The 24759-nt window shown below is 41.4% G+C and overlaps 1 protein-coding gene across 1 annotated transcript; it reads left to right on the top strand.

Annotated features, from left to right (window-relative positions):
• Nucleotides 1–1558: 1558 nt before the first annotated feature.
• LOC311223696 (RNA-binding protein FUS-like) lies at nucleotides 1559–24699 on the top strand (the record flags this gene model as incomplete). Its single annotated transcript, XM_084308468.1, has 5 exons — nucleotides 1559–1699; nucleotides 7330–7459; nucleotides 16428–16604; nucleotides 16707–16785; nucleotides 24555–24699. The coding sequence occupies 5 exons, from the start codon at nucleotides 1559–1561 to the stop codon at nucleotides 24697–24699; spliced, it is 672 nt and encodes a 223-aa protein (XP_084164594.1).
• Nucleotides 24700–24759: the final 60 nt, after the last annotated feature.

The following is a 24759-nucleotide window of genomic DNA, read 5'->3' as shown; positions in this document are numbered from 1 at the left end:
TTTTTTAAATTTTTATCAAGGTGGCACCATTTTGAAATTATTTTCAAATAAAAATGTTACTACATGCTAAAAATAGGGAAGATAAACTAACTGTGCTTCAATATATGTCAATAACGTTACGTTTTGTGGTTCATTATCCCGAATAATAAAAGATGTTAAAAGAATTCATACAGAAGTAATGTACTTGAAACCCAATAGAGGCTTTTGGGAAGTGTTCCAAAATTCCAACACATCGAAAGCTATCGGTGTCCTCTACAAAATGGCTGCAAAAAAATACAATTCCCGACGTTCAAATTTCCCAAAATGGCGACGTTCGTGAAATAAACTAGACTAAAATGAAATCTATCTAATAACACTTTAACCTATTGGTAAACTAACTTATTGATGATGATATACATTATAACTGCTGTTGTGACATGGTTATGATGTTTATACTTTAATACGTTTGACAAAAAAAAAACAATACTTCTGTCAAAGTGTCTGGAGAGATTGATTTATGGCGTGATGTCATTTTGGGACCGGTCCCGTCGGGTGGAAGAGGTTAAACCGTAACATCATTGACATTTACAAAAACTAGACTTTCTAAATGTAACTTATTCAATATCTATAGTTATTAGTTATTACAGTAGAAGTACACACCATGATTTTGTTGCTCATTCTGGTGTTATCAACCATGTTGGAACCGTTACTCTATACCCAACCCTGCCTGTAGCCGCTGTTAACTCATTCCCTGCCAACAACGATTTTATACGCGTTTGTCCGCCAATCGTTGAATGCCAACCATGTGTATATATACGTTATTTGATCGTTATTTCTTTTAGTCGCTATTTCCATTCGTTATCCATCCAGGCAGCCTGTGTTACCATAGGGAATGAGTCTGAGATCGCAAAAGTCTGCGGCCGATGTTGCACTTCCTTTGAGACTGTGTTATGAGGCTGTGCGTCGATGAAATTCCTACGGGCGGACTTTTCTAGTAACCTGGATCAAGGGCTTCACCCGATCGCATTGAATAGTTTTCGGGACCCCCGATTCATGTCGGGAGCCAAATGGACAATATTCTTTTTGGAATACCACCGGCCACATAACGTCAATTTCAGCTCGATTGTGCCTTGTTTTCATAGCCATCGCCCTGATCAGCGTATGGGGTTGTACTAACGAATGCCGTTATTGACCATCAATTAATCAGAAACGACCCCCCCCCCCCCCCCCTCATGCATAATACCGCATATGCATTAGAATTTTTAAGTGTAGCATGTGTAGGGATGAAATGCCAATGGATTTAATACAATACATTTACATTACTAGCCTCCCAGGAATTACCCTAAACCGCTCTAAATACTTATATTCACCACAGTATAAAACGGGAATGTATGGATGGAAAAAATATTTATCTTTCACATCTTGAACGATGGATACCAGATGTCAAATGGGCCATAGTATTGCATCCATAGCTATAATATAGTTATTGCCCTGCAAACAAGGTGACGACCCCATTGGTTTAATGCGTGGAAGCACATAGCCAATAGCCATATCCCGTTCCCAGCGTGGCAGAGAGTTAATGCGTGTTTGTCTCGTCTCGTCCACAGCAGCTGGGGAACAGGACAACTCTGACAACAACACCATCTTCGTCCAGGGTCTAGGAGAAGAAGTGACTCCTGATGAAGTGGGAAACTACTTCAAGCAGATTGGAATCATCAAGGTAGGCATGAGGGCTGAAGCCTGTATGAGTACTGTTGCTCGTAACACCATAGATGGATCTGATGGAAGGGACTGCCTCAGAATAGATATGTGACCAGGCACAGACGTTAGGTCTTGTTGGGCAATCTTCACGTATTTTTTTTTTTAAACATAATATGAAAGTACAGGTTCATACCTTTAAAATAAGCCATCACTTGTACAAATACTTTTCAATCAGTCTTATTAACCAAGATGATACCACAATAGCTTGTTTAGGGCAACTGAGCTTCAAATGCTTGGAGCTGTTTCTCGTAACGATGCATGCAGAAGGCCTTTGCAACACACCTAACCCCTCCCCCACCTAACATCATCTGCAGGGAGCAGACATGGCTTTGTTATTATGATGTGAGAGACGGTTTACAGTTTAACTTTCAGTTAAAGGTCCCGTATCTTATAAATAGCCTTTTCCAGTGTTTAGCATTGTTTTCTAGCAATGGTGGTTTGTATCAATGGGGTCTGTCTCTAATTCTCATTTTGGCAGATTGATCCAATTCAGTTGAGACAATATCCTCCCCAGTGAACTAAGCCATTCTGATTTGACTCGCTATCCTAAGTAGCAAGGAGCCGATCTATGGTTGTAGCTCACTCAACAGAGTGAGTGGAAATACTGACACTTCCTCAAACGTGTTGTGCGGGTGCCGACAGACAGCAGAGAGAGGGAGGGAGGGAGGGACACAGAGCATTTACACACAACTACCCGACTGCGCGGGGCAGGAGCTTCGCTTGTGTTTCCCCGAGAGAAGCTCCTCCCCCCCGCGCGGTTGGAGGTTGTGTGTAATGCTCCGTGTCCCTCTCTCTCCCTCGCAGTCGGGAGCACTCGCATATCACTGTCAAAATATCATTGCGCATGCGCGCGCCCGTATTCCGATCCGTGCAATAATATTCACAGGTGTACATATTGTCATTTGAAACAAGTTACCAATGCATTGCCCCGTGGGATTATCCCCCCCGCGGTGAAATTAATTAGTATCCCCCTCAATCTCTATCTCTCTGTCTGTCAGTGCAAAGCACTTAAGGGCGGAGCCCAGCCCAAAACGGCTTGAAATCTTGAGGTGGAAAAAGGCTTCTTTAGAGTATTTGATTAGAAATGCAAAACAATGAATAAAAAAAACTTTACAGATGTGTTCCATAGACTCACAGGAATTGTGTAAAGTTGCCCAAATAGTGAAAGGAATAGCAAGACATGTCCCCTTTAAATCCCCACACAGGGTTTCCATTAACTCAATGGGTGCCAGCCATTAGACGGGCCCGCTGTAGTTGGGCCAGCTTTCCATTACAAACTTTCACTGTGCGTCACGTTTGTAGAGCTAAATCTATATTTTATCTGGGATCATTCCTGTGAGGCTATTTATAAGGCGCGACGCTAATAACGTTAAATCCATTGGCGTTTCGTCCCTACATACGATAGTTAAAAATCCAAATGCATATGATCAGTATTATGAATGGATTGCCAATAAAGGCATTTGTTATTACCACAACATACGCTAATCTGGCGGATGGCTATGAAATCCTTGCACGATCAAGCTGAAATTGACGTCAAATTGCTCATACCTTTGGCCGGTTGGATTCCAAAAATAATTTTCCAATTATTTGATCGCCATCTGGTAGATCATGTCTATTTGGCCCACGCCATAACCCTCCACAGTATAATGAATCGGGCGTCCCAAAAAGTATTCCATGCGATCGGGTGAAGCCCTCGCTTCAGGCTAACAGAAAAGTCTGCAACTCCGGTCTGCAACAGGGGTTACTGCATTCTCGAGATGGCACCACTACTAGCATCTGGTCGGTACTGCACCACCTCCCAATATGCCTCTTCCAGGCAAAATACAGCTCCGTGACATTGAATAGGATATTAAAATCGAAAAGAAAAAGAAACGAACTAAACTTAATATTACGTGGTTGGCCCTGAATGAGTTAAAGAAAGGAACAGGCTTTTGTATCGGACAAAAAAACGATTGATTTAACCTTGAGCTAGGGCTTGGCGATATGGCCAACAATTTTATCAAGATATATCACTAACATTTTTCATATCGTTCGATATCGATAATTTATTTTTATTAGTATTTAAACGACAATGTGTGTTTATTTTGCAGCAATTCTTTGTCGTTGCCCCCATCTTTAGTGTTAAAGCCCCTCACACTCGTTCTCAGGCTGCAGCTGGTTTGAATGCGAAAGTACCAAAAAAAGTGGATGTGGCTCCAGGGGAGAACAGTTATGGCTCTGCTCGTTTTTTTTCTATCTTTTGATGGACAAACCACCGCACCATGCACCGTGACTTGCGACTAGCTCTGCTAGCACACATAGCCTACTGTGTACAGACGGTTTCAAACTGTATTTTATATTGAAAAGCAAACAAAATAAGAGAAAAATGAATCTTAATGTGGTCTGTATTGTCATTTGGACAAGCAAAGCCATTACTTTAAGTTGCAAGAAAGACAAGTCTGTCCACTGTCTCTGCCCTGTTGCAGGTCACAATACAAATATATTTTTTTAGAAATTTTTTATCGATTATTAAAATATTTTTCGTTTTATCGACCAGCCCTACCTTGAGCCCTCGCCATATTTTCTGAATCCGCCTAAAAATACATGTCCATTTGCCTCTTCTTGGTATCTAGGGACATCTCTGTATCTCAGGGAATGTATTCCCAGTGTCAGAAATATTGTGTGCGTTACTAGGCTTGAGTAAATTGTAGGGGTGGAACGGTTCACAAAACACTGTTCGGTATTCTAAAATGTGACTATATGATTTTATATTAACTTAAATAAATAAACAAAAACGAAAAATCTACTTATTTCAACGAACATTTCAAACTAAATAACAGATTATGCACATAAAACGCTGAAAACAACCGAAGCAACAATAGTATTTTAATGAGGCTATTATTATTATCATTATTTTTCAACAATTTAGCCCTCTCATAAATAGCACATATAAATGAATAACTAACTTGAACTAACTTAATAGGATTGAAGTGATATTTGGCTTAAAAAATCGGTCGCCTGGCAAAAAAAAAAAAAAAAAGCCTGACTATGTGCATTGGGCCGCGGCTCTCTTGACGCCTTATTTTCTGGGTCCTGGCCTGAAAAGTTTGGGAACCCCTGCTCTAGAGTACCGTATTATTGTGTGAAAAAGTTAAACGTTCCTACATCCTGAACGATAGATAATTGATGTTGAATGGGCCATAGTAATGTCAATTTAGCAATACAATTTAAAAAGTTATAGCCCTGCAAAGAAGGTGAACATCTCCATAGACAAATAGCGCTGGCAGAGAGGCTACAAGGATGGATATAAGCTCCGGCAGAGAATGGGTTAAACATGCTTCTCATTTATTTGGTAAAAGGTTTACAGCGGTTTGCCTTAAATAATGTTTGGCACACAAAGACCAAACTGATGAAAAATATAGGCAACATTTGTCAAAGTATTAACTTAGTTTAAACAAACTAAATATATTTTTACTTTTTAATTGCATGAAACATTATGAAGTATTCTCTTATGCTGCTTTTCACTGCATGGTACCTAATCGACACACTTTCACTTTTTGAGCGTCTTGTTAGCCGTATTTGAAGTGACTTCAAACGAGGAAGTAAATAAGTCAACCACAGTACTTACTGTACACCTTACTGTAAATTGTACCTCATCCCATTTCTGCTTTGCACTATATAGTACTGTACATTAGTACACTGCATAGTATTGTATATTATATGGTAACTCAGTTACGTCTATTCTGCATCGAACATTGTACATATGTCTATACTGAACACTGTGACCTCATTTTCTACTTCTAAATTACATGCTATACTATGTTATTTGATACTATCTTGTCTAGCACAGTCTCTGGAGTGTAACAGTAAGAAGCATTTTGTATGAAAGTATTCTGTACTTCTGTATGACAACTATTAAAGAAACTTAAACTTAACACAGTGTTGGAACCTGGAGAAGCCCTGATGATATAATATAAATGAACAGCCAATAAATGTGAAGTTATCTTGGAACCTCTGTTGTCAAGCCTCGTCAATACCCCCCTTCCCCACTAATGGTACTGGTGTTGTGGAATCACTTTGCTGTGAGCGTTTCCATGGTTAGCTCGTGGCTAACGTTAGCCTAGCGCGTGGCTAACTTAGTTACTGCCTCTCTGGGTATGTGCATATTTGTTTGCGCATCCCAATAACCGAACAATACACGCATGCCCTGAACCGTGGCGGTCGTACCGAACGTTGTACGGTTCGAATGCGTACCGTTCCACCCCTAGTAAATTGTGATGAAACAAAGGGGAATATAAATTATGTTTTTCTTTGCATCTTTGACAGTGAAGCTGAGCTTGTTCAGCACCTTGAGATCATGTGTACAAAAAAATCTAAGCTAATTATAAAGGGAAGATTATTAAACGGAAGGTTTTGTAGATGCAGTACTGAATTCTGCCATCCGGACACATGCAATTTGAAATATTATTATAGAATACCAGGCCTATAAATTACCTTATTATAGCCAACTCGCACATCTATGGATCGGGCCAAATCTCTTTCAAATGGCAAGAGTTCAATTTGGATTTAGTATCTCCAGGCGTGCACTGAAGAACCGCAAATAAAATCTACTGTATGTACAGTTCCATTCTTATAATGGATATGGCTTCGCCATTTTTAATCCATTTGCAACATGGATTGTTGCTAAATGTTCACAGAAGGTAGACTCACTAATTGTGCTCCAATATATGCCAATAACGTTCAGTTTTGTGGTAGAGAATCCCAAAAAAAGAAAAAATGTGGGTACTGTAGTTTTTTTTTGAAATTTCAACGCTCATTGAGAGCTCTGGGTGACCTCTTCTCATATGACTACAATCGGTGACGTTTAGCAAATTCAAAATGGCAGATATTCGCTAAATTATAAACTCATTCCATAAACTAAAATCTCACTAACACTTTACCCTATTGGTAAACACTAGGGATGGGTACCTTTCACATTTGAATCGATACCGGTACCCAACGGTACCTTTTTTCGGTAATTTACCTACTTCAGTCGTGAAAAAAAAATCCAAACTTCAAATAACTACAATTTCGACAGTTTTCGGCTTGCCATTGCGCCGACTGCTTTGTTGTTGAATCAAGTCAAATCCTAGGTAAGCATATATTGTGCGTGTGAACGTTGACAATTTTTTTTTTCTCTCTCGGTATCTCACTTGATTCGATACTCTGTAGTACCGGCGTGTTTCGGTTCGGTACCTCAAAAGTACCGAATTCGGTACCCATCCCTAGTAAACACGCGTGTTGTTGAAAATATACACCGACTGCTGTGGTTAGGGTCTTTACTATTGGATACATTTGGGGGAAAAAACCCTACTTAATGTCATACACTCTGGAGAGATTGATTTATGACATGATGTCATTTGCGGTTCGCCGATGGACCGCTCGGGCTAAAGAGGTTGTGCGTCAAAATTATTTGTGGCGTTAATTCACATTTGCATTCACTCGCTAACTTTGGCACCCCTAAAATAAATGGAGAAATACACCTAGGCATGTATATAAATGTTAAAGAAGTTATCTGTAGGTATTTAGTGGTATTGGTAGATTTCTAATGGTGTTTACTTGTCTTTGTAGGTAAACAAGAAGACTGGCCAGCTGATGATCAACCTGTACTCTGACAAGGCCACAGGGAGACTCAAAGGAGAAGCCACGGTCTCCTTCGATGACCCACCCTCCGCCAAAGCTGCCATCGAATGGTTTGACGGTAAGGATCACAAACACTTAACCCCCTGAGGTCTAAAGTTTCTAGCTCCACCTTCTCAGAATATTCTCTTTTTTTTTGTTACATAATGTAAAATTACAGATTCATACCTTCAAAATAAGCCATCAATTGTCAAATTTGAGAGGATAGTTTTCAATCAATGTCCTATCAAACATTCTGGTAAAATCCTAACAACTTTTCAGGATAGGACTTGAACTTGATCAAAGTTCATTCAGCTATCTGATGAGAGAACTACACTCCCAGAATTCAATGTGATCATTGTCACTAGAACCATTTCACACCTGGAGCAAAGGCCCAGTCATTCCTTTGTTATTCCAGTGAATGGACCCAGCAGGAGGCCTAGCCTAGCGACAAGCGGCCACTACATAGTTGGGTATTGAAAAAATGCTCATATACACATAGAGAATAATAATCAACAAGAAACATCAACTGTATCAATTGTATTGTACAATGAACAACCCTATATATCACTTTTGGATTACAATAGTAATACAAGGTAATGTACTGATTTCTTTTGATTTCTCTGTTTGAGAGAGAGAGAGAGAGTGTGTGTGTGTGTGCAGGGGAGTAGCTGGGGGGGGGGGGGGGGTTAGGATGATTCCAAGGGCCCAGCAAATGCCCCAATTTTTTTTATAATTGGGGGCCCCACATTTTTTTAATAGATTGGGGGCCCACAAATTGATTCTTTCATGGGGCCCAGAATCTCCAGCTACGCCCCTGTGAGCGCACCTTTCTACTCTAGAGAGCTGTCATCACCGTGATGCGCGCTTGAATGAACTGCGAGATAACTCATAACTCGTACACACACACACGCACTCTGTCTCTGCCAGTTATGTTGATGAAAAGCATGTTGGACTACTTTTAATACATAAATTAACGTTCCGTCGGGTCCCGTGTATTCCCGAGAATGATAATAATAATAATGCAGGACCTCTTCAGATTATCAACGACAGACCGTGAGAAACACCCCCTCTCGCGCTGAAGAAGCATACATAGAAGCAGACTCGACACAAGTTTCGCCTCGACGCTGCGTCTCAGCGCACACACACACATACACGCACACCACATTATTCTGCGAAGCAGCTCAGTGTCCCGTGGATATTATTGCACGAGATAATTCATACATATTATGAAAAGCCGATGCCGATCTGTTTAGAATTTGGATGGGGGTAGCGAGTCTCTGATACCTCTCACCTCTGCGCGGGGGTCTAACACCTATTCACAGCGCACACGCTTCTCTTGTGTGTGTGCGCTCGTGCGTGTATGTGCGTTTCGTGACGCGCTGTAGTTATCTCGCAAACGGAAATAATTACAAGCATACCATCTAGCAAGAATTAAACGTATTTACAAGTCGTATTATGTTTAGCAAGTAATGAGACATATATAGTACATCTCAAAGCACTCGAAAATTGTCATTTTTCTATTTTTATCGATTTCTGAAAATATGTACGTTTAGAGCATTTAGAAGACATTCTAATTCTTTTGTTCTCCGCCCACGGGAGCAATACGCCTAGGGCTGGGCGATATGACGATATTATATAAATATCGGGTACAGTTCATTAACGATACACTTTTTTAACGTATCGTGGATATCGTGATGTTTTGCCCAAGAGGATTGTGTCGCGTCAATCTGGTCCACCCCGTTAAAACTTTTGAACAACGCCGCTCCCACACACACACTACTGCATCAAAGTTAGTACTTATGATTAACAAAGGCATTCGTTTTGTGGCATCAACATTATATAGTTACACGTTATATAGTTACACATCAGCGTATTTACCCAAACATAGCAACGTCCGATGACGACATAGATAGCAAGCGTTACTGTTCATATCTCAGTCCGTGCCGAGTTGTGCGTACATTTGTTGCAGTAAAATCATTATGCCTCGTTGTCATGCTGCGGTGCGCTAGTAATCACTTGTCGGCTGCGGTGAGCTGTTGTTGTTGTCGTTGAGCTGAGCTCTCGTTAAAATCAATGGAGGGCATTCAGGAATGTAAAAAAAGAATAGCGCTGCTTGCCGATTGGTGCTAAGAACAGCAGGGCGGGTACAAGCGGTGTGACGTAATTGGCAGACTCGACTGTCAATCAAAATTATTCTGTTGCCGGCTGAATGATTGAATGAATGAACGTTATTAACGATTGCAGAATGGGTACAATACAGTACAGCTCAATACAACAACAGTGGACTGACTGGAGGATGAAGACCAGAAAAAGACTTTCGGCTTTTTTACATAAGGGTCCTCCATTTTCAATTCATCAAAACATTTAGAGACATACAAATATACAGTAGTTTCATAAAAATGCTAAAATCCTATTGATTGATTTAAAACTTTATTAACATATTGCAGAATGGGTACAGTACAGCTCAATACATACAATTGTTAAGGGGATGCAGACCAGAGAAAGACTTTCGTCTTGTTTACATCAGGGTCCCCCATTTTCAATTCATCATATTTCATATCTAAATCATATAATATCTCATTGCTAAATATATGCAATATATAATCTAATAATCCAATAATCTAAATATAATATATAATATAAAAATGCTAAATGCATGGGTATTTTATTTTGTCTTTAATGTTAGCTTGCAAACTCAAATACTGTCTTGGTAAGCCTCATAATGAATTGTTTGGGGAAAAAAAGAAAAACATCGTGATGCGTATCGTGTATCGCCGAAAGGTCAGAAAATATCGTGATATCATATTTAGGCCATATCGCCCAGCCCTAAATACGCCCCGTTGACTCCTAAGAGAGATCCCCATTAACTCCAGCAGAAGTAGCAGCTATTCTTCCTGGGATCCACACAAAATACAACATTCTATATAGATAATCGCAATGGAACCTCGACATCATTACTACAACAATGACTACAGACTAGGTGTGAAACGGTACACAAAAACCACGGTTAGGTACGTACCTCGGTTTTGAAGTTACAGGTCGGTACAGGTTTTTCAAAAGTTTGGCTTTCCATGTTCCACTCAGGGGTGATGTAGTGTGCAGTTGAGCATTACATCACGCGCAGGAGTGTGTTATACTCATTAGATGACGCCTAGGGGTGGTTGTTAGGCCCGACGCGCAGCGGAGCGTCGTTGGACCCCCCTAGGGGTCAGTTGTCCAAGCCATCCCTATAAGCGTGTGTTTTGCCCGAGTGTTTATGACCTGCCCCCACGCCGCAGCTTGGTATAGAAAATAAACAAACTAATTTTTTTAATCTTTTTCCCCCTCCTTTTTCCTCCGATTTTCTCCCATCCCAATGCGTTATGCCAATTCCCAATCCCCTTTCTGGTCACTGCGCACTTACCCCCCACAGTCGGTCTGGGAGAGTGGAGGCTACCACATGCTTCCTCCGACACACGTCCAAACGAACCCATTTCTAACCGGGTGCATTACTGGCCGAAGGCGTTGGAGGGCGGTATAAAACCGTCTGCCAGCTTAGACACACTCAGAACAGTATGCACAAGGTGTCCTGCTGAATTATGAATGGATATAGATAATAAAAGAAATACCGTGACAGAAATGTACATCTACGTTTCCGGCACTCAAAGTGTTAAGGATCGGACTGCCCGAATACGGGCTGTCGCAGCACTTTGCCCTCGTCTGTCGGCTGCGTTTTTGCCGATCAACCAATACATTGTTAGAAAGTTGAATTTGCAGCCTTTTGATAGTCGCCACACTCAACCTATTGCGTGATTCCATTCTCAAGTTACAAGACTAAACATCTGGCGAGCGTCATTTGACAAGCCGTTCGGACGAGTGACCACGTCCGGTTGTTCAGTCCTGAACTGACCAGTCACTGCTGATGGCGAATGTTTGACCACCTTTTGTAGCCAATTAAATTCTGGATGATTATCCAAAATGACAGTCCACAGTCTGTCCACTCCCTTCATTCAAAGGCTCTCGTCAAAACAACAGACTTCTTAGGCTGCGGTTACACTAGGGCCATTTCGTTTCATTTAGCTTTTCAGAACGCTGCGTATTGGCAGGCAAGCAGGGACCGAAACTAGAGAGCGCCACCCGCCATTTGCGCTCAGTTTTTACGTTTGGCGCCTCCCACTGAGACGTCTGAGTGCCGTGTGACGGGCTATCAAATAGTCATGTGAAAACCAAAAATCATGATCCAATTCTTTAGCGGAGTTCTCACTCGCTGTCTCAGCCGACATGAAGCGCGCACCGCGCACTGCTGCTAGCCCCTCCCCACCTGTTTCTGTATGCCTGCATGTAAACAGAGGCTATTGCCTCCGAGTCACCGTGACGTTAGTTAGCACTGCTGCTGCTGCTAATGCCTGCATGTAAACAGAGGCTATTGCCTCACCGTGACGTTAGTCTAGTCAGTGGGACCTTCGTGAGATAACATTAGCTACCGTTACAAAATGACCCAGTCAACTATTCACTTAGTTTAATACACGAGGCATTGTGTAACGTTATCCAGCCGGCTAGCTACGGATAGCTCCCGACATCAACAAATCCTCCAGCAATAGTCCAGTGCATAATACCTCCGTTGGCTAGGTAACTAGTCACTACGAAATGTCGCAGTAAACTAAATAGTTCACTTGTCCCAACGCCATCCAGCAGTAGCTACAGATAGCTCTTGGCATCAATGTCCTACAACAACAACATGCGTATTCGAGTCCCTGGTTTACATCGCATGAGTGAGGGCTGCTGACTAGGGTCCAGGTGCAGCGCCGGAGAATTCTTTTGCATGCTGAATGTAGCGTTTAGGGCAGCGTTTCCGTTAGAACATATTCGTGCCGGTCTGAGTGTCCTGCAAGATTTCTATCACCGGACATATTCGAGATATTCCGGTCAGAGTTTTAAACGGCAGTCTATTATAATCACATTTTTATGAGCTAACGAATTCCGTTATAATTGGACATGTGTATTAATTACATCAAGCGAAGAATGAGAAATTGATTTGCAGAATCAAATTACTATCTCTCGCCTCTCAAGTTAGTGCGATACGCTACCAGCATCAAGCTCCCGCCCCGCAGGCTTGCGCTGCAGCAGCTCTGTCACACGCACCCCCAAATGAATCTCGAGTAGACATCGCTTCACCTCGTTGTATCAGACACGTCACACATATCATAATGTTCAACTTCACACACAGCAAACTGTAGTTGATCATCACATTGCCTCGTTTGCTAGCTCGTCGCCACATGCGTAGAGGACGAGCCACATGCGTGTAACGCATTTGTTAATTTCATTATAGGTTATAGCCTACATTTAGTTATAATCAATAATATGCATTACTATGTGACACGGCAGTCAACCAACAGTTGCATATGATTAAAAAATGTCAACACTCATCACTCACCCCGTCTCTCGTTGTGCCTATCCGTTTTGTACCTGCGACGGCTGCGAGAACAGCGACTTTAGTAGCTGGTTCGACTTTAATAGATCCCCATTGGAACAGGCGAGGCTCGCAACGGTAGCAGCAGACTGGGGATGCTCTTTGTGGTTCAATCAATAAATTAATAGTAAAAGTACGCTCGACATTTTTGTTTCTTTTCCGCGGGAGCCACCACGGCATCAGCGTCAGCGGTCTGTGACTTCAAGTTCAGAAGACTCATCTTCGTTGTCATTATTAGACCTGCTTGTGCTTGGTTTCATGAAATATTTACTAAGCTTAGCTTGTTTCGCCATCTCTCTCTTCCTCGTATACCTGTTTGTCGTTATGGTGGCCAGAGCGTGCAGGCTAAAAAAAAAAGAAAAATAAGTTTCACATCTGAGCGGCGCAACAATGAAACTGAAAATGGAATTATTGTTTCGTTCATCGCATAGGCTATTTAATTTTAGCCGATTTTAATACAATTCAAATAATAAAATTGTGCTTAGAGGAATTATTTTCACCGGACATTAAGACCGGAGAGATTTAAATATTCGGACTTCAACATATTTTGCCGGTCAAATACCGGTAATTACCGGCTAACGGAAACGCTGGTTTAGGGTCCAGCTGCACCCCCGGAGAATCCTTGCTGGAGCTGGAGGCCACTCGAGTATACACACAGACAGTGGAGCTGTTTGCAGACAGCGAGGTGGCGATGTCTCGCAGATAACACAATCACAAGTATGATTATATAATATATATATTTTATTAAAAAAAAAATCTATATAAAATAATAATAAAAAAAAATTTTATCAAAAAAAAGTTGGCGGGTAAGAAATATGCTTGGCGGGTAGATTCTTCCCATCTACCCGCCACTGGCCGGTGAGTCAAAAAGTTAATTTCGCTCCCTGCAGGCAAGTAAGAGTTAAGTTAGAAGTCGTTTTGTCTCGTCTACTATATACATGTAGTACAATGTCAAAGCAGTAGGTGGCGATGTAGTTCATACATGAAGGCCATTTTCAACCAATCAGAAAGGTTGAACGAGACTTATTTTTCAGCAAGAAATAAAGTGCAATAAACAAACGGATACATTCACTGTTCTGCCTCATTTGTTGATGAAACAAATGACCACGAGAGCGGAGTTTAGTCTCACAAAAATATCGCTGATTTTGTTAGCTTACGTGCTAACGTGATTGGGATATGCCAGTATAGCATTGTGGCTAGCAGCGAAGTAACGTTAATGCTAGCAGAATGAATGGATGTAAACGTTATTTAACAGATTGCAGAATGGGTACAATACGGCTCAATACAAACAATTGTTAAGGGAATGCAGACTGTTGTAGCTTGTTATATTAATCAGCATCCCCAGAGCAATAGTTCAACTTGACTAACATGGTCTGAAAGTAATGTTAGCTAGGTAGCTAACGTTAGCTCACAAGCGACGCTAGCCAGCCAGCACCTGCGAAAACGAATGATATCAGGAGCTATCAGTAGCTAAACATTAGACAATGCCTCATGTATTAACTAAAGTGAATAGATGACTGGGCCATTTTGTTTAATGCTTGTTATGTTGAAAGAGGAGCTCTGGGCTGCTCATGCAGTCGACTCTTGCGTGGTAAGGGTTTGTTGACATGATATGGGTCTGTGAGGGGGAGAATTTGGCATCCGTCTCTACTGTGCATGGGCATTGGGCAGAACGGCTCCGTATCCGGCTCGCGCAAATTACATGGCACCATTTTTGGCGAGTTTTCAAAAAGAAAACACCTTTTCACCGTTCCCGCTAGGGAAACGCGTTTTCCTGCCAAAACTGCGTTTCTTTTTAACTTGGACATGCAAACGTAATCATTCAGACGAATCGTATCATGGCAGACTTTGTGATATCGGCAAATATCGTATCGTTGTCCAAAGAATCGATATTGTATCGTGATAACTGGTGATTCCCACCCCTAATAATTATGCATCTACAACTGTTGGATATATCCCTGTTCATATACCTGTATATATCTCATACCTACTCAAAATATAAATTTTGCCAATAGGGATGTATCGGTAGTATTGGCAGTGGTAGTAGTCATAATAGTAATCCACAATTTTTTTATTTTCTAAAAAATAAACCAGTTCAACACAGGTAACCACTTTTGCTTAATTTCTTTGATGGCTCAAATGTATGCTCTAGTCCAGTGGTTCCCAAACCTCTCCTCGAGACACCCCAGCCCTTCCATGTATTTGTTAAATTCCACCACCAGCACACCTTGATTCAACTAATAAAGGGCTAGTTATGTTGAATAAGGTGTGCTGGTGGTGGAATTTAACAAATACATTGAACGGCTGGGGTGCTTCGAGGAGAGGATTGGGAAGCACTAGTCTAGTCGATTTTGTGTTTTGAGCACAAAGTTCATCATAGATCCTCTTTATTTTGCTCTCAAAGTGCACCAGATTGATGCATTTAACTTTAAAATGTACAAAACCCCCTAAAGGGTCGGAGGTTCACCCCCCATAGTCTCTGAAAATCCTGTGGGAAACACTGTACTCTGTAGCTTGTTATGTGTATACAGGTGCAGCTCAATAAATTTGAATATCGTGGACAAGTTATTTTATTTCAGTAATTCAATTCAAAAAGCGAAACCCTCATGGATTATAGATTCAGTACACACAAAGTGAAATATTTCAAGCCTTTATTTGTTTTAATTTAGATTATTATGGCTTACAGCCCTTATATTGACGATGCTTGACAACAGAGGTTCAAAGATAACTTCACATTTATTGGCTGTTGGTTTATATTATATCATCAGGGCTTCTCCTTCCAACGCAGTGTTACTGTTGACTATTTACTTCCTTGTGACGTCACTTCAAATACGGCATCCAACACACTCCAAAAGCAAAAGCGAGTCGATTAGGTAACATGCAGTGAAAAGCGGCATAAGAGAATACTTAATGTTTCATGCAATTCAAAAGTAAATTAAAAATATATTTAGTACACATGATTTATTTTAAATAACACTGACTTTTCCTTTTTGATAAAGTCTAGTGCTGGTTGAGCATATGCATACTTTATGTTGATGGGCTTTGTCTATATTGTGGCCACAAAAATAGAAGGGTTTTATTTTGTTTGCACAAACTTATATTTTTCAGTCAGTTTGGTCTTTGTGTGCCAAACATTATTAAAGGTACCGGTAAACTTATTTTATTTTTATTTTTTACCAAAAAAATTGAAGCCTGTTTAAATCAGCAATGCCTCTCCTAGCTCTAACCGTCACCGTCAAAATAATGTGCCTGATTCTGCCTCATTCTTTCAGTTTTTGCATGACTACTTCCTTGAGAATAACTGAAAAGTTGGATTATTTTTAGGCTATATATCTTATGCTGATGTATGGTATTTTTGGAGTTTTAAATAAAAAAACGACGTATATCGAACCAAACCGTGATACGAACCGTAGATTTTGTGAACCGTTCCACCCCTAGTATATATATTTAATCACTTGTATATTGTTATTGCACTTTACTGTTGCATTTGCACTCTGGTTAGAATTTTGTGCTGTATGATGACAATACATTTGAATCTAATGAAATAATAGTCACCCTCATCTGTGTTGTTTGGACTGATGGGTCTGTCTTCATACAGGCAAAGAGTTCCAAGGTAAAAAGCTCCAAGTGTCTTTCGCCACACGGAGAGCAGAGTTCACACAGAGAGGAGGAGCCGCAGGTGGAGGAGGTGCTGGAGGTGGAAGAGGAGGAGGTGGAAGAGGAGGAGGAGGAGGAGGAGGAGGAGGAGGTGGTGGTGGTGGTGGTGGTGGAGGAGGTATGTCCTCACATTTTACAATCTGCTTGGCTTAATGGCCTGTGATTCATGAATAATTTATATTCTGAGGTTCTGTTCAGCAGTTGTGAATGTCTTCCATAGGTTTTAGGGGTCGTGGCGGAGGAGGAGGAGGAGGACCCAGCTTTGATGTGAAGGGTGGAGACTGGCCCTGTCCCAACAGGTCTGTATACTGTCAAGATTAACCTCTTAACCCTGACGGGTCTGCCGGTACCGGACCCAAACCATAAATCCATCTACAGCCTGTATGAATCAATCTATTTTTTTGTAGCCAAGAGTAAAAACCCTAACTGTCAAAACGGCAGTTATTGTCTATATTTTCAGCAATACGTTTGTTTACCAATAGGTTAACCTTTTAACACTTTCAGCGCCAGCCGCTTTAGCTATCCTGGTACCTACTGCGCCACCGCTTTAAGAGATAGGGATTTTCACTGTGCGTAGTGGTGTTTGGAGGGCTATATCTATATTCTATATTATAGCTATGGAGACAATACTATGGCTCATTTGACATTAACTATCCCATCGTTCAACATGTGAAAAAGAATAAATTTTCATGTATACATTCGTGTGTTATACCGTGGTGAATATTGTATAGTTTCAGAGATCTTGGCTAATTCCTGAGAACGGCACTATGGAGCAATATGTGCATTTTGCTAAAAGCGTTAGCGTTGCTCGCCTGGCGCTACTATTTCCAATTCAAAGGTATATAATGGGTATTATGTTTCATCATGAATGAATCAATGGGGGGGGGGGGGCGTAGATTTTTGATGCTCTGATCGTCATCAACGGCATTCGTTTTGAATACTACATACGTTGATCGACTGGATCGATATGAAATCATTGTAGGATCATGGTGGAATTGACGTCTGGTAGTCCTTACCTTTGATCGGGCGTATCCCAAAAAGAATATTCCAATTGTCTGATCGCGATTTCCAATATTGGTCTCATCGGGTCCCCGACATAATCCGGCACAACACATGCATCGAGCAGCGATGGACGCGGTCCAATGTGATCGGGTGAACCGCTACACTTGCCTGGACCAAAATTCTCCACCCGGAGGGGTTTAGATGTAACACACGGTGTGAAATAAGGTTTCAAAGGGTGGGCTATACTGCCACCTAGCAGGATGTGGCCGGTATTGCACTCTAGAGGTCTCGGAATGATTTCCTATGGTAACACTGAGGTCCGTGAACCTGTAATGAATAAAAAAAAAAGAACAAACAATGAAAACCCGACTATACTCTCTTATGGCGCTCAACCGCTGGCAAGATAACCCGACTATCATTGGGTCTGGCGCTGAAAGTGTTATGCCCTAGCCCTATTTTTTTTTGTTTCTGTATACACATTTATAAAACGATCAAGGCATATGTAGCCAAAATATGTTGGCAGATTTTTTTATTTTTTTTTAATGCGTTTACATGCGCTTTTCAAGAATAAACAAACGAGATTTAATGGGAAGGGTGTGCTTGTACATTTGAACATAGTTCCATGATACATGGCTGCGTTGTGCTGAGAAAGAGGCGTAGATCCGCTTCTACTCTGAGGCGAGATCTGTATTTTTTTTTTGTCAGAGCCGAGAATCCCGCTTCAGAGTAGGGCTGGGCGATATGACGATATTATATAAATATCGGGTACAGTTCATTAACGATACACTTTTTAAACGTATCGTGGATATCGTGATGTTTATCGGGTACAGTTCATTAACGATTCACTTTTTAAACGTATCGTGGATATCGTGATGTTTTGCCCAAGAGGCTTGTGTTGCGTCAATCTGGTCCACACGTTGACACTTTTGAACAGCGCCGCCCCACACACACTACTGCATCAAAAGTTACTACTTATGATAACAAAGGCATTCGTTTTGTGGCATTGACGTTATATAGTTACACTTTCAATAACATCAGCGTATTTACATAGCAACGACCGAGGTCGACCTAGATATAGCAAGCATTAGCCGTTCATATCTCAGCCCGTGCTGACTCCGTTGTGCCCATTCTGCGGTCTGTTAATAACGTTTTCAATCAGACAGATGTATGGAAAGGCTTTTATTATAACATCCGTTGCAGTAAAATCATTATGCCTCCAGTCGTTTAGTCATTCTGCAGAGCTAAAAGCTAAACGTCGGCCGCGGCGAGCTACCGCTGCCATTGTTGTTTTCATTGAGCTCTCCAATGGCGGAAGTAAAAAATGAATACGCGCTTGCCGATTGGTGCTAAGAACAGCAGGGCGGGTGCAAGCGATGTGACGTAATTGGCAGACGCGACTGTCAATCAAAATGATTCTGTTTGCCGACTGAATGAATATAAACGTTATTAACAGATTGCAGCATGGGTACAATACAGTACAGCTCAATACAACAACAGTCAACAGTGGACTGGAGGATGCAGACCAGAGAAAGACTTTCGTCTTGTTTACATCAGGGTCCCCCATTTTCAATTCATCATATTTCATATCTAAATCATATAATATCTCATTGCTAAATATATGCAATATATAATCTAATAATCCAATAATCTAAATCTAATATATAATATAAAAATGCTAAATGCATGGGTATTTTATTTTGTCTTTAATGTTAGCTTGCAAACTCAAATACTGTCTTGGTAAGCCTCATAATGAATTGTTTGGGGAAAAAAAGAAACATCGTGATGCGTATCGTGTATCGCCGAAAGGTCAGAAAATATCGTGATATCATATTTAGGCCATATCGCCCAGCCCTACTTCAGAGGTATGTTGATGCAAACGGGACAAGCTTTCTCAGCGCAGCATTACACAGCACTGGGTAGTCGTTCCTTTGCGAGGGCCTGTCCAGTGAACTTGACTTTCTGTAGCTCGTCACAAGAAAGATCGATCAACACCTCCTGCTCAGACAGTGGGAGGCCTGTTGTGTCATGTGCAATGAACGGATCTTGGATCCAGTTGTTTAAATTGTCTGCTCTGTCTGTGCTCTTTCTTTCGGGGAAATAATTCCAAAATTGATCAATGAGCCCTTCTATGTGGCTACAGATGATCAGCGTTTTATATTCAGGATGCTTAGTTTCCAAGTGCCGCTGTAATTTACTTGGTTTAAAGCTCTCTTTAGCAAGGATCTCGTAACACAAAACGCACTGGTCTCGGGTCATCTTCTTGGCCAGTCCAAGTAAATCCATATGCCAAGTATTTAGGATCATAACTTCTTTTACTCCGTTTCATAGTAGTGCTGGTATCGCTACTACTAAATTCTTCCTTTCTCTTGCCAGCATTTGGTACACACACACGATGCGCCGCTTCTGACAAAGACCAGACGTGGCCTCAGTGATTATACCTGCGCAGGATGTATCAGATGTGTATTGAAATACTGTGCCTCCGTTGATGCAGGGGCGAGACCATGCATTAAAGCGTTCAGTCTCCAGACGGATTTCCGTCAATTTGATTGGGGAGATCCGTCCATTTGATTCGCAGTCTGACGGAATTGGCTACCTGGTATAATATGATTTGTAGATGCATACAGATTGAAAGAAAATTGAGCCAATCAGAGGCGCCAAATATGAAAAAATAATCTATCGCGCCAAGCAGAGTCATCACTCAGCGACTCGAGAGACAGGATTACGCTCCGGAGGCTCGCTCTGCGGTTGCAGCTGCAGGCTATTGGGCGAGTTACACATTTGCGAGGTCTGAGAAGTCTGTCCGCCACATGGCAGGGTAACAAAATAGTAATGTAAAATAATTAAAAACTGCTGTGTTTTGGTTCTACGAGTCGCCTTTTTTGCAGCCTCGCGCGTTAACTCTGCTTGTTGACCCGACGTCACAGCCACCACGCTGCTTGCACTCGCTGCTATACCGAGTAGCTAACGTTAGCTAATAATAGTGTCGGTTAAATGGAAGGAGTAAGCCGGCCACTAAAAAGAGAACCCACGCGGGCTTCTCAGATGAAAAGGATCAGCGGGACCACCTAACAAAAAGTTTCGAGAGGAGAGGAAGTTTGAAGAGACTGGCTAGGCAGCGCTACTGGGGGCTGTAGTGGTGAGTTGTTAACTTGTTCAGTGTGCCGCAACTATGTCAAAAAGAAAAACGGAAACAACACGTTTGTCATTGTCGTGTTACAATACGTGAGTCCCCTGCTGTGATTGTGAGTATACGTTTATTAGCTTAACTCCATAGCAACATCACACAGGTGTATCTGTAGACGGTCTCCTCCCCACCGTATATTCTCTCCCCACCGTATCTTTTTTCTACCACCCCCTCCTAATGTACGGTCTCCTCCCCATCATATGTATATAATCTCTGTTAGGATCTATGGGTAACATTACTGTATATTTGCATATCGTATATGTCACAAATGTAACAGTACTATATACCTGTAGTATGTCCCTATGTCATGTCAATGTCATGCATGTCATAAATGTCACTATGAATTGAAAATGGGGCACCCTGATGTAAACAAGACAAACGTCTTTCTCTGGTCTGCATCCCCTTAACAATTGTGTGTATTGAGCCATACTGTATTGTACCCATTCTGCAATCTGTTAAATATTTATTGATTGATTGAACATTTTATTAACAGATTGCAGAATGGGTACAATACAGTACGGCTCAATACATACAATTGTTAAGGGGATGCAGACCAGAGAAATACTTTTGTCTTGTTTACATCAGGGTCCCCCATTCAATTCATCATAACATATATGACACACATGACAGACAGATAGACAATACTGCTACATCTATACATTTATGACATACCAGATTTACAAATACAGTATTGTTTGTGATACAAAAATAGTCTAAAAAAGAGAGTACCGTACTTTTCGGACTATAAGCCGCGGCTTTTCCCCCAATTTTTCGACCCTGCGGCTTATATAACGGTGCGGCTTATATGTGGACAAAACCCGAAAATCCAAATATTGCTTTTTTTACTGCATTGAAATGTTAATCTGTTCCCTTATTTGCTAAACTTAATACAACTTGTAAATGAGTTAATGTTATTTGTCCGACAGTATTGTGTCCCAATGGGAGTCATTCTCTGTAGAGGTGGGAACTTAAAGCTCAATATAAGAACGGCCATGCACCACCACTCACATAATTGAGAAAGCAATCAATCCGTCAATCCTTTCCGTGTCCGGGCCGGGTGAGGTTTCCCGTGTTGAGTCAAATTAAGCCGCAAGCTCCACTCCTTACATATGGTAATTAAACATTAAAACACATGCGGCTTATAGTCCAGTGCGGCTTATATATGTACACATCATTCAATTTAGCTGCTGCGGCTTATAGTCAGGTGCTGCTTATAGTGCGAAAAGTACGGTATATACATTGGAGGAGGTTGGGTAGGTGGGGTGGGGGGACTATACATTGGAGGTGGTTGGGACTAGGCGGGGTGGGGTAACTGTACATTGGATTATCGACTAAACCTTACTTGGTCCCAAGAAGAGGGTCTCGTGTATTAAATAAAGTTTTCATTCATTCACTCTGGATCTGGTAAATCCAGTAGCAATACACACAATTGTTAAGGGGATGCAGACCAGAGAAAGACGTTTGTCTTGTTTACATCAGGGTCCCCCATTTTCAATTCATAGTGACATTTATGACATACACAACATACATGACATCATGACATTTATGACATAGGGACATACATGACTTACAGGTATAGTACTGTTACATTTGTCACATATACGATATGCAAATATACAGTACTGTTACCCAGAGATCCTAACAGTAAATATATACATATGATTAGGCCTGCCACGATAACACATTTTGCTGGGCGATTAATTGCCCCCGAAAATATCGCGATAAGCGATATTATTGCGACCAGTTCGAGAATTTTTTTTTGAGAAATTTATTTCCCAAAACTTTTATTTTGAAGCCCACCGCTCCGTCTTTTCCGGTGTTTTAGACTTTTATTTTGAAGCCCACCGACCGGACCGGAAGTATTGTTGTGATTATCAGGTACTTTTTGGGTACTTTGGGTACCAGAAAAGTCACGTTTGCAGCAGGCACAAGTGCAATAAACAAAGGATACAGTCACTGTGTATTCTGCCTCATTTATTGATTAAACAAAACCGACATCAACACAATTTGCCACCGAGCGGAGAGTTTAGTCTCGCAAAAAGATCGCTGACTTGTTAAGGCTTGTTGTTAGGTTAGGTGCTAATGTTGTGCTAGCGTTTTAGCATGGCTATCGTACATAGCGTGATCAATATAACTCGCTATTGATTGTTTGTATGAGTAACGTTAATGCTAGTAGAATAGACACAACGTGAGGTAATCACCATCCATTTTAAACCGGTTATTACCTAATGCTAACGTTAGCAAATAGACGCGACTGGTAACGTTACAGCTTGTTAACCTAATGCTAACGTTAACGTTAGCATAGACAGCCTAGCTAATGTTAACGCTTGTAGAATAGACACAATGAGAGGTAACGTTAGCGTTAGCAAAATAGACACAACGAGGGTCTCGTTAATGTTGTTATTGATTGATTGATTGAAAACTGTGTTTTACTCTGTTTGTATGAGTAACGTTAATGCTAGTAGAATAGACACAATGAGGGGTAACGTTAGCCCCACGGAGCTCCTGTGCTGTGCTCTGTAGTAAAGCCAGCGGCCCGCCTCCCAACACGGACAGTGACTGACAAGGGGCACTGGGTCCGCCTCATTAAAACAAACGCGCAAATAGCAATTAATCGCACCCGTCAAAATCATTGCATTCATTTTAATTATCGCGGCAATTAATCGATTTATTGCTTATCGCGGCAGGCCTACATATGATGAGGAGGAGACTGTACATTAGGAGGGGGTGGGTGCCTGGTAAAAATATATACAAACGGTGGGGAGGAGACTGTGCATTGTTCTTGTGGCATAATTGCGAAATGTGTTTAGTCCCTTGTTTGTATGATAACAAGCTATTTAGTTCATGGTTCAAAGTAATGGGAAAAGGGTGCTAACACGCCATCAATCAGAAGCTAGCCACAAGACTTGCATTCACGCTCTCTCAGCACACAGCCTCCCTGCCTGGCACAAGAACCACAACAGTAGGGTCTATAGTCAGTCAGGACAGTAGGCTCTACAAGTAGGCTCCCTTAAAACTCTAACGCTATTAAAAAAAATACAGTGGAGATTAAAATAAGAATATAACTTGGCCTGAAAAAAAGTCAGTCAGGAGATTTTTTTTGCTTTAATCCCTGGGCGAGACATGGCAAATGCACACAGCGTCCAGGGGGAAAACTCTATCTGAGTTGGGCTTGTGGAAATGTCGTAAAACTACAATACCCAGCTCACACCAGCCGCTGTCAAAGCTGCTGAAAATATTCTATGCGAAAAATATTGATGTTATTTCCTTGATTATCTCGGGTCGAACAAACCTATACATTTTTTTTTAATATATATATACCAGTCTTATTATTCATTTGAATATAGAATATTTGTTGACAGCCCTGCTTAAAGGAAAACTCTAACATTTTGGGAAATTAGCTTATTTGGCATCTACCCTGGAGTTAGACAAGAAGATGCATACCCTTTTTCTTCTCTGTGCATGCAGTAGGAGTAGGAAGACATGCACAGTCCGTTAGCCTAGCTTAGCGTCAGTCACTGGAAGTACCGGTAGGTTCCTCCATTAGCCTAGTTCCAAACGTCTTCCTACTACTAATTTCCCAAAATGTTGGGGAGTTTTCTGTTAACTGTGCACTACATCACCCCTGAGTGGAACATGGAAAGCCACGTTCTGCAAACTTTCCCTCACTGTACCGAAATTAACCGTGACCTCAAAGCCGAGGTATATACCAAACCGTGGTTTTTGTGTACCGTTACACTCCTAATAAATGTTTTGTAAACTTAATTTTAGGCTCATGTAAACACACGCATCAGTTTTAATCCTAACCAGACCACGCTCCTGAGTGCCATTACCTGTAAAGTTGATGATGTATTGTTAACAGACCTTTTCTTTCTCCCTTAGTTCTTGTGGCAACATGAACTTTGCACGGCGGTATGAATGCAACAAGTGTGGCACGCCCAAGCCTGGAGACAGCGGAGGAGGAGGAGGAGGAGGAGGAGGAGGTGACGGTGACAACATCTGTTTTAATATGAATCAGGATTCTTAGGGTCTTCGTGTTAATAATGTACATTAGACCCCTTCTGCTACAAACGCTTCTAGGGTTTTA

Source organism: Notolepis coatsorum, assembly GCF_963971535.1.
Source record: "Notolepis coatsorum genome assembly, chromosome: 1".
Taxonomy (NCBI): domain Eukaryota; kingdom Metazoa; phylum Chordata; class Actinopteri; order Aulopiformes; family Paralepididae; genus Notolepis; species Notolepis coatsorum.
This window is presented reverse-complemented; position numbering and strand designations above follow the sequence as displayed.